The sequence below is a fragment of the Teleopsis dalmanni genome, chromosome 2, assembly GCF_002237135.1.
Source record: "Teleopsis dalmanni isolate 2A chromosome 2, ASM223713v2, whole genome shotgun sequence".
In the NCBI taxonomy this organism is placed as follows: domain Eukaryota; kingdom Metazoa; phylum Arthropoda; class Insecta; order Diptera; family Diopsidae; genus Teleopsis; species Teleopsis dalmanni.
Window position 1 is genome coordinate 160431934 of NC_051847.1, and position 10995 is coordinate 160442928.

The 10995-nt window shown below is 31.5% G+C and overlaps 4 protein-coding genes across 4 annotated transcripts; 2 read left to right on the forward strand and 2 right to left on the reverse strand.

Annotated features, from left to right (window-relative positions):
- Positions 1-1271: 1271 nt before the first annotated feature.
- Positions 1272-2476, forward strand: LOC119681727 (60S ribosomal protein L15). The gene is made up of 3 exons (XM_038094993.1): positions 1272-1378; positions 1614-1942; positions 2129-2476. The coding sequence occupies exons 2-3, from the start codon at positions 1634-1636 to the stop codon at positions 2432-2434; spliced, it is 615 nt and encodes a 204-aa protein (XP_037950921.1). The 5' UTR covers positions 1272-1378; positions 1614-1633; the 3' UTR covers positions 2435-2476.
- A 648-nt stretch (positions 2477-3124) lies between these two features.
- LOC119682615 lies at positions 3125-4750 on the reverse strand. The gene is made up of 2 exons (XM_038096101.1): positions 4413-4750; positions 3125-4340 (listed from the first exon to the last, which is right to left on the reverse strand). Exon 2 carries the CDS (start codon positions 3610-3612, stop codon positions 3184-3186), a length of 429 nt encoding a protein of 142 aa, XP_037952029.1. The 5' UTR covers positions 3613-4340; positions 4413-4750; the 3' UTR covers positions 3125-3183.
- Positions 4751-4778: 28 nt separating this feature from the next.
- On the reverse strand, positions 4779-6453 carry LOC119682617 (glucoside xylosyltransferase 1). The gene is made up of 4 exons (XM_038096104.1): positions 5965-6453; positions 5663-5911; positions 5568-5607; positions 4779-5517 (listed from the first exon to the last, which is right to left on the reverse strand). Exons 1-4 carry the CDS (start codon positions 6081-6083, stop codon positions 4861-4863), a joined length of 1065 nt encoding a protein of 354 aa, XP_037952032.1. The 5' UTR covers positions 6084-6453; the 3' UTR covers positions 4779-4860.
- A 2737-nt stretch (positions 6454-9190) lies between these two features.
- Positions 9191-10675, forward strand: LOC119682618 (protein lin-7 homolog C). The gene is made up of 4 exons (XM_038096105.1): positions 9191-9440; positions 9549-9815; positions 9872-10005; positions 10446-10675. Exons 1-4 carry the CDS (start codon positions 9404-9406, stop codon positions 10593-10595), a joined length of 588 nt encoding a protein of 195 aa, XP_037952033.1. The 5' UTR covers positions 9191-9403; the 3' UTR covers positions 10596-10675.
- Positions 10676-10995: the final 320 nt, after the last annotated feature.

Genomic DNA, 10995 nt, shown 5'->3' on the forward strand with positions numbered 1-10995 from the left:
ACAATGCAAGGAATGAGTAAAATTGTCTATAAAAATGTCGTAGATGAACGTCCACAGAAACATCTCTAGACGAAGTTACCACAGTGGAAAAATATTTAGAGTGTAAGCAGTTCACATTCGTTACGGTAGATATAAATGGAGCTTTTAATGTGAGTGTGGAAACCATTCAGAAAGCTCTTAACATAATATGTATCACGGCATATTTCCCTTAATGATTTCAATAGTTTGATCATAATTTAATTACGTAGTATTAAATTTTTAATATAACATTAAATTTAATATAAACAAACTTACTGAACATTTACGAATACTTATTTGTCCTGCTATAAGTGTTATAAATATGTGTTAAGTGTTATAAATATTTTTCGGTAATTATAAAACTCAAATGGATTAGAATTTAAACTATATAAAAGCACTCTTTGTTGAATATTATCTCTTATTATCTCTTACTTACTTAAAAAATAATTTTAGCACAAAATGATTTTTAAAATATATAAACTTCTTTAATGACTGTTTGTAGCACCTTTTTTCAATTTGCCTCTTTTAAAGAAAATAAATGTCTACAACTTTTTTAATTAATTTACAATTTTTTTCCGTGATCTTTGCTCGTCCGACGCTCACCAAAATTCTTAAATTGTGAGAAGTCTGCAGATTTCGATATACACAAGTAGATATGTGTGCAGACTTAGCATATAATTAAAAAGTTTTAATTTTAACGCATACATGTCTCAGACCGAAATATGGTATGAAAACTTAAATATAAACGGTGCAATTTGGTAGCACGCATACCTTGTCTGCAAATATATAGCATCGTCTATATACTGCTTTAGTACGTTGGACCAATATGGTATAAAAAATAAGATTATATATGACAAATATTTGCTTATTCTTATAAAGGAGATTATCCACTTTTTAAAAGATCTTCTCTACTGTTAGTTGACTAGGACTCCAATACTAGCCTGTTAAAATAAGAGACTAATGTTAGTGATTTACATACAAATTGCTGATTTCAACAGGAGACCTTATGTTTAGTCATTTCAAAGAAGCATGATACAGACAATTTTGGTGAAATTTAATTATGTCTAATGAAGTTTATTATTTTAACATTCTAACAAATTGAAATAAATGTGCTGAAAGATACAAATGGAAACAGCTTTAATAACAGAATAAAAACAGTTTTAAAAATTTTTTTATACACTGTTGAAATAAATGACAACTTTCTTGGTAATAACTCATGCTTGTAAGCGCGGCCGGCTGGTGTAAACAAAAATAAAATGTATCGATGAATAAAAAGATGCAGAGGTGAGCTAGTAGCAACTAACTTCACGACTTTCCTTTCTTTTTTAGTAGTTGTGGGGAATAGAAGTGCTCTTCGGAGGTAAAGTACCACGTGTTTTACAATTATTATACATTTATAATAAAAAAATAAGCTTTTATAATGATGATTAATATATTGGCCTTGCACCATTCTGAAATTATATGTTTGATATGGCTAAACTGAGTACATATTATATTGTTATGCAAATACAACAATTAAAATATGTGTAGCTTCATACAAATGTGTTTAATAGACCGATGATGTGACTACTAACTAAATCTAAATTTGTTACTAGGTCTATTCCAAGTATTCAAAATGGGTGCATATCGTTATATGCAGGAACTGTATAGAAAGAAACAAAGCGATGTGTTAAGGTATTTGCTTCGTATCCGAGTTTGGCAGTATCGTCAATTGACTAAGCTTCACTCCTCCCCCCGACCAACCAGACCAGATAAGGCTAGACGCCTTGGTTATCGCGCTAAGCAAGGATATGTTATTTATAGAATAAGAGTTCGTCGTGGAGGTCGCAAACGTCCGGTACCTAAAGGATGCACATATGGCAAACCTAAAAGTCATGGTGTTAACGAGTTGAAGCCTTATCGCGGCTTGCAGTCAATTGCGGAAGTAAGTATATTATATATATATAAATTTTCTTCGTATATATATATATAAAAGATTTACTGATGAAACTTTATTTACAAAATATTAAATGTTGATCCAAACTTCCTTAGATGTCTGATTAAAATTTAATATTAAATTATTTTTTTGTTTGCTATGTATCAATTAAATAATTTTTTTTTTTATTTCAAGGAACGTGTGGGTCGTCGTTTAGGTGGATTAAGAGTGCTGAACTCTTATTGGGTAGCTCAAGATGCATCTTACAAATATTTTGAAGTTATACTAATTGATACCCATCATAGTGCTATTCGTCATGATGCCAAGATAAATTGGATTTGCAAACATGTTCACAAACACCGCGAATTGCGAGGTCTTACTTCAGCCGGAAAGAGCTCACGTGGTATTGGAAAGGGTTACAGATACTCCCAAACTATTGGTGGATCCCGTCGTGCAGCCTGGAAACGTAAGAATCGTCTTGATTTGCACAGAAAACGCTAAATGTATTTATTTAATTATTTAATAAATACAGAAATCCAAAGATTTGTTCGTTTTAAATAGCAAAGTTCACGTATTGGTAGAGTTTGAAGTTTGTAGGCAATTTTAAAATCTATATTTAATTTGCGGTACGAATACTTCATACGATGTTAATAGTTACACATGTTAATGCTATTTTTTATTCCTTTAAATATCATTTCAATAATGTAATGAGGGATTTTTTGCGAAAAGTTTTGTAAATAAAATTTGGTTGAGATAATTAACTCAATTAGTAGTTGATATTCATATCGTAAAGAATGAGGCTTTCTAAATTTCTATATAGTATAGAACAACATATAAGTTCAATTGGGAAGTATCTGCTAACAATACATAAAAGAGCGTTATTACTAAAAGAGCTGGCAAATGTGTAGAAATAGTGTCGCATCATACCTTATAAATGTAAAAATTTTTTTGATAATTTGGCGGTAGCACAACTTATGTTTCACGAAGAAGTGATTTGAAGTGTCGCTATTATCTATTTGAAATCATATAAACATCGAAGATAAGTTACATATTTTTCATTCAGCCCTTAAATGTTAAAAAAAGAAGAATTTTAAATAACAAAACAAAAGTAAAACTTTATTAATTCATTTAAAAACATAAGTAAGACTAGAAATTCAACAAGAAATTAAAAATAGATACAAAAAATAAATAAATTATAAAATTATTCAAACTGTAGACGAGCTTGTGGCCGTTGAATTCTTTTTTTTTTTTTAATTTGTCCAAAGTTCGCTGAACCGCTTGTTTTTTATGTAAAGTTCCTTGTAACAATTAATACCATTTCCTACAGCACGAGAAACTGCACTTCTTTCGCTATCAGGATCGTATTTTGAAAAAATTTCCATTGCTTTAGAAATTTTCTGTGAAGTTAAATCTTGATGCTTACTTATATCTACCGAGCTGTCTTCTTCGTTAGCGATTTCCAAATCCAATTGCATCAATTCCTCATTAGACATTTCTTGGTTATGAACTAGCAATTCATTTATGTCAACTTCATCCATCCCTTCAAAATTGGACCTTCTTGCTAAGTGAGCAATTTCATAACAAATATTATCCGCTTCATCATCATCAACTTCTAAAGAGAAACTTACCTTTTTTTTTGTGTACACATTCTGGCTATTTTTTGGCCAAACACCGTTCATGCAAAATGGTTTTACTTCCTCCTAAGATTTTAAAATAATGTTGATTGCCTTCAAAATATTAAAAGATTTCCAGAATTGCTGCATTGTAAGCTTATCGGGTCCATCAGTTTCGCTCAAAAGAATCTTAAATGATCGGCGGAGATAATAGCTTTTAAAATTCGAAATTACAGCCTGATCCATCAGCTATATTAATGATGTGGTGTTCGGTGGTAAAAACACAAATTTAACATTTTCAGATAAGTCATCTATATAAATTGGTCATCTATATAATGTGTAGATTGGCACGAATTTTGTATCTCTCAAACCAGCCATTACCAGCTTCAAAATGTTCTTTATCAGTAGCACTTGCATCGTCGTTATACATAGATTGGATTTTGATATAATCAAATAAGCTTTTTGTTTATCCTTACTTAATGGCATTTTCTGTGCAATCTGATTTTGAATCCAAATAGAAAGCAAGGACTTCATTTTAATCATAAAACTACTTCTTGTACGAGTCATCGTCTTGGCGTCTAACGATGTAACAGACTTAGCAGCCTTTTTAATTTTATCCCGAGCTTGAATTGTTCTGACAGTTGTTGCAAGCAGATTAAGAGCTTTTGTTTTGTCTACAGCCTTTTCTCCATTATCAAAGCGTCGTAAAATGTGCAATTTTATTTCCAAACGCACAGTTTTTTCTTTTTTGTAATTCTACCAACACGGATTTTTCCACTCATGGTTATTATGCTCTAAAAAGTTTAAATATATAAATAAATAAACAGAGTAACAGCCTTTCATTATTTAAAAAATATTTTATTTACCTTAATTTATAATCAAACTTCCACTGCACTTTACACTTTCCACTTTAATCAAGAATCAAATAACAATTGAATGAAAACTTAATGTAGGGATTCCCCGAAATCCAAACAGAATTTAAATTTACTGAACAGAAACCATTTAGAAAATTTAAAAATGATTCTCTGAAAAATAAAAAAAAAACATCGCATTCGCAAAACAACGCAATTCGAAAAAAGTACGACTCAACGAAAATAAGTCTTAGCTCAGTAACGACGCAACTTCGGAAAAACGCAAAACGATGTCTTACTGTATATTTTAAACTATGGATTCTAAGCAATTAGCATACCAAAATAAATCCTTCCCATATCAAAATCAAACAATTAAGTACAAATATGTTTATTTTTCTTAAACTAAATAATAGAAAAATGTATACTCTATAAATACAGATTTATTTACAAATACTTAATAAAACTATGTTGCATAATCTAAGTCGTTGACAGTTTTACTTAGTAATCCTTTCAGCACTTTTCCACAATTCGACTCAAAAAGGTGTGAATCCACCATAGCTTCTTGCATTGGTAATACAAAGTTTTGGTAAGGGCTATTTTTAAGTTGAAGACTTTGAATCGAACTATAGAGTATTCGAAATGGTTGCTTAGCTGAGTGGAAATAACCTCTATTGCCATGCAATATTTTAACACCATTTTTTGATATATCACATACATTCATATACATACAATGATCTGCTCGATAGTTGTAATTGCAAGGCATTAAATAAAGTTTTTCTGGATGATAATAAAATAATATGTTTATAATATCTTGGTCCCCCCATGTAATTCGCAATTTATACTCTTTATAAATCGGTAAAATTTTTTCATTCCAACCGAATGTACGCATTCGAGTAAGATTCATCAGCATGACACCAGAATTCACGCCCAGTTTTCCATAATATGGATGGCGGGCGAAACGATTATACCAACCAATGTTAGAATCTTCATGTTCTGCAACAAGAGCAGCTAACTGTGTACTGTTAAACCGATTGAAAAAATCCCAGATATCAGAAACTGGTGAAAAAAATAATATGTCAGTGTCAACATATAATATACTATCCACATCAGACAAAAGAGTCTAAACGAAAGTAAATATTAAAGTTTGTATCAATAGTTAGTAAAACTTACCGGTAAAAAAAGACGCTGCGCAGCACAAGGTTTGAACAAGCTTGAATGTTTTAAAATTAATTTTGATTTTTAATTAATTAATTGCAAAATTATACCTGTACCACTCCTCTTTTTGGTTTGATGGAAACCGTAGTGGTAGAATTTCAAATTCGAACATTTGTAACGCTTGCCAATCACTAAGCTTTTCGCGAAACGCGTCAAATAATTTATCTTCAGTAAATATTAAAAATTTTAACAATTGTGTTGGCTCATTATACAATAGCGCAGATTTTATCATCACTAAAGTTTCCTCCAATCGCTGTCCACAAGCTACCACGGCAATGTGTAAAGCATTTGAAATGGTTCTAAAATAAAATTATGGTTATTACTACGAAAATTATGTATTAAGTTACTTTACGTTTTTCGAGAAAGTATAGTTACTGGGCTTTCATTTTCCTTTAAGTTTTGATATAGTACGTAAATCAATACTGTCGTAGTTACGACTAAGATGCAAAATACATATTTGGAAGAGAACATTTCATAGGCATGTATTACTAACGAATAAAGCAATTGTAAAATGAAGTACACATAATTATTCCAAGCATTCGCTACGTTCTGAGCTCCACTTTGACAGAATACGGTTATGCCGTTTAGTTTATGTACATTGTCATCTTAGTATAGTGTTTTGCACCATCCTTTATTTCAATATAAAAATCAAAAATGAAATCTAAGCTGAAATATAAACAACACTAGACGCAAGTGACGAAATAAACAGTTTCAACATTATCTAAAAATCGATAAGATCCGATAATAGCTAACCTAAAAGTTATTGAATTTGTTTAGTATCATTATTATTTGATGCATTTCGCTCAAAGAACACTTTACAAGAACGGCAACACTATTCTGAAAAACAATTGCCATTTTTGAACCATTTGACTGAAAATTTTGAGTGTTGAAAATAGATTACACCCAGCTCAAACTACTATATTTTTTTTTAGCTTTCGCCATTTTAAACATACTTGAAGCAGTTTTGAGAAAAATGACACGCTTAAGCAATTTTCTCATATTGACTTTTTCAAGCGTTGTATTCATTTTTTTGTTTTTTTTTAGTTACTCATTTAAAATGTTAATTTGCCATTTCAGTGGCTCGCAAGAATGGCAAAAAGCAGCTCGTTACTGACCTATACTGGTCGAATGTAATTTGCTTGCATTAAGCTATTTTTGCTATTTGAAAACATAACACTTGAGAGATTGCAACAGTGATACCAATGCATCGCGAAGCCGATATAGGCTAGCATGCATTTTTAGCCATAGTTGCGAGCCACTGTATTTGTGCCACATAGAGTAAATCTTAGCACAGAGGGAGGAGCAAATACTTTAGATTAGCCACGGATTAATTGCTTTGTTCATTACCTCAAGAATCATCCTGGTCAGAATTAGATTTAGATCAAGGATGCGTAAGTAAATTTGAGTCGACAATGAGTAAATATCATTTTCGACACTGTGATCGAGTTTCGTTGGATGGAACCGCCGTGACTGCGTCCCAAGATATTCCATTCCATGCGCTCTTCGGTATTTAAGTTTAGTGACAATTTTAACTGATCGGTATATCCCGTCATAGTGCTGGAATTTTTAAAATTTTGGACAACATTGTTGTCACTTATTGCACATATTTTTAGTAGGATGTCGGAGGTGATTCGATGGTGATCGCTAAAAAAAACTACTCTACTGCGATTCCGTACATCCATGCCATGCCATTTCTAAGAGATGGTGATGTGGTCGATTTGATTTTCAGTTCCATAGTCAGGAAAAACGCATGTGATTTTATGTATGTACTTGTGTGGAAATATTGTCCCGCCCATACAGCTTTCTAAGCGTTAACTTGGACATTGAAGCCGCCCATGATGATTAGTATATCGCCTCGCTGAACACATGAAGTAGCTCTATCAAGGATGTTCCTCCTTAATGGAAAAGTCTGCATTGTCTGTGTAGCATTGAATGCAAGATAGATTTCTAGCTCGGCTCCGTAATCTTATGGAAATGACCCTGTCTGAGAAAGCCTGCCAGCTCATCAGTCCTTTACGGGTCTCTTTTGAGACAAAAAATCCGACTCCATTCCTTCGGGCTGGTTTATTCCACTACCAGGGAAAATTATGGTGTACCCGTTTGCTGTTTTTTGCTCACCAGTGTCAGGCCACCGTACTTCGGAAAGGCCTAAGAAGTTAAGTTTGTAGTTTTGAAATTTGTTTCACAGCTGCACAAGCCGTGAGGATTCAAAAGCATCCTTACATTCCAGGTTTCGAATCGTGTGTTCGTTTTCATAATCAGAGCCGTCATCGGTAAGTTGTTGTCATTTCCATTATTACTTATTTCGGTTTCGTTAATCAGTTGGTTTAAGATTGGCACGCAATTGCTCTACCGCATTCGATTCTGGTGTTGGGGCTACCTCCAGACGGACGGAAAAATATTATGACAATGCTCCGCCGCCGTTGACTAGTTACGGTTTATCCTGCGCCATTTCTTGCAGATTTCTGTCTAAGCATGCAACTTTATCTGCAAACTACGACTTCAAAGTATTCAGCGGGTAAGGATTTTCAAGGAAGTTACCTTCTTCCAACTATTTGGTCAGCGGGAGGAATTTTATTCTCTCCTGCTACCGGATAACGGATAAGACATCCGCTATCCGTCACCTGTAACGCGTCCTCTAAAGGTTACAGTCGCCATCGAGGAGATTGTGTGAGATAGTTCATGACATAACCAAGCATTTCGCTTCGCATGCTGAAAGCGAACAAGATAAATTCATTGTCTACACAAATTAAAAATTATCTCCCACATTCAAAGAGAGGCAAACCAATTGAATAGTCCGCAACATCTCTACGTCAATATATTTATCTGTTTCATCATCCGCCCGTTCGCAAAAGCATTAAATATTTAATCATTTCAATAATATTATACGACTAATAAGGATTTTGTTGTGTTGTGTACAATATGAAATATAAAAATTGTACGCTAAGAATTAATTAATTTAAATAAAAGAAAACAAAATGAATATTAGGTTGGCAATGATTGGAGTTTTTAATTTATATATTAATATATATATATATGTATATATATTAATTTATTTACTTGTGTTTGAATTTATTAGTACATGAAATGCACATATGATTTTGGATATGATTGGAATTTTGCAACATATTTCCAGTGAACTGATTAACTGATGTTTGAATTTGGCCGCACTAAAACTTAAGATGTAAAATATTTTTCAAGTAAAATCTAAGTCTGAAAATTTTAAGAACGTTGTTGTTGTTTCACATGTTCTCTTTCGTAAGTTGCTAGTATTTTTTTGCTACTCTGAAAAAAAAGATTACAGCTATTGTTTCAAGTGGTAAAATAAAAGTGGATTCATAACGATCATTCATTTTTTTATTAGTAATTTACTTGTACCAATTTTTACATATCAATTTTATTATTTTTAAACATATATTTATTTAAAAAAAATTAATTTTTTACTAAGCAAAAAAGAAGTTTTGAACATATGCAACTGTAAATGTTTTTGATATGTCGCGCTACTAAAGCAGTATCACTACAGCTCTTTTGACAACTCCAACTTTTGTACAGGCAGGTATGCGCAGGTTTTATTCATACATGCATTTGTGTTTGAAACAAACTGAATTATCGTGTGTGGACACAAAGTAGAATGTTCACTATATTTTAGAAAACCAGCCTAATATATTATAGTACTTAAATTTACTATACTAATAATATACAGAAATTGGACATTTTTAATTTAAGTGGCTTACACGTCTAATTGTTTGGTCTCTGTTAGTGAACAATTGTGTTTTCAATTTGTGTTTGTGATGGCTGAAATATGTGAACCATTGACATTAGTTAGAGGTAATGTAATATTTTTTATATTTTCTATATTGTTACATTGTAATGATTCGACAGAAACATTAATGTAATGTTTATCAAATCACATTTAACTTAATAAAATATGCTTAGATATAAAACGTGCGGTAGATTTGCTAGAGAAGTTGCAAACTAGTGGTGATTTTCCTACTACGAAATTGGCTGCGTTGCAAAAAGTTTTACAAAGCGAATTTTTGAGTGCTGTACGGGAAGTTTATGAACATGTTTATGAAACTGTAGACATTCAAGGTTCGCAAGATGTAAGGGCTTCTGCAACAGCTAAAGCAACTGTAGCTGCTTTTGCTGCCAGTGAGGGTCATGCACATCCAAGAGTGGTTGAGCTCCCAAAAACTGAGGAAGGTAAAATTAAATGATCATTGTTGCAATTAAAGGTTTTTATATATTATTTAATGCAGGTTTAGGATTTAATGTAATGGGAGGCAAAGAACAAAACTCTCCAATATATATTTCCCGTATAATACCTGGTGGTGTGGCTGATAGACATGGTGGATTGAAGAGAGGTGATCAACTGCTGTCTGTTAACGGAGTGGCAAGTATATCTATTTATATATAAACTGCTATATAATATTATATTACATATAATATATATTATGAATAGCTATATATAATGTAATATAGTTACATAATATATTATATATAACTACATTATATAAATTATATTAACGTTGTGGCGTTACAATGAGACATTTATGGCACGTATTTTTTATTTGTGAAACTATTTCAATATGTTAAAATACATATACACATATTTAAATAGTTTATTTGACAAGGATGCAGTATCTTATTTAGTATTTGTAACAATCTGACAAAAAATTTATCCACCCCATAGGGGTGTCCATTAGGAGAGCTTTGATTGTATAGCATATATAGTTTGTTAAAAATGTGTACAGTTTTAACAATTTCTGATATCAGTTTTATTAGAATATTTATGTCAACTTTTGATATTTGATTATATATCTTCTTTTTTAGTCGGTTGAAGGCGAAAATCATGAAAAAGCAGTCGAATTACTTAAACAAGCAGTTGGCTCTGTAAAACTAGTTGTTCGTTATACTCCAAAGGTTTTGGAAGAAATGGAATTACGTTTTGACAAACAGCGTACTACACGTCGTCGTCAATAAACATAAATGCGTTTTGTCCTAAGTTTTGTTCATATGCGTGCTTATTTTAAAATTGTGCTATTTAGTATTTTACGTATATATGCATTCACTATGTAAAACCAGAAAACTAAATATATTAGCAGTTTAGTATTGCACTTTTAATTTATTGCAATTTATACATATATTATTTAAATTCATTAAGAAACCCTAATATTATATACAAAAGCTAGATATAATCCATGTTATATTAATAAACAGATATATTAAAATTAATATTAATATTTATTTATATTTGTATGATATGTCATTCATTAAAATAATGATTTAAATAGTGTGAAAATCGGAATAATGGTTTTAAATCATGCACAAATCATGCAGATTTTATTGACTCAATTCCCATAATTTATATTAAATATTTATT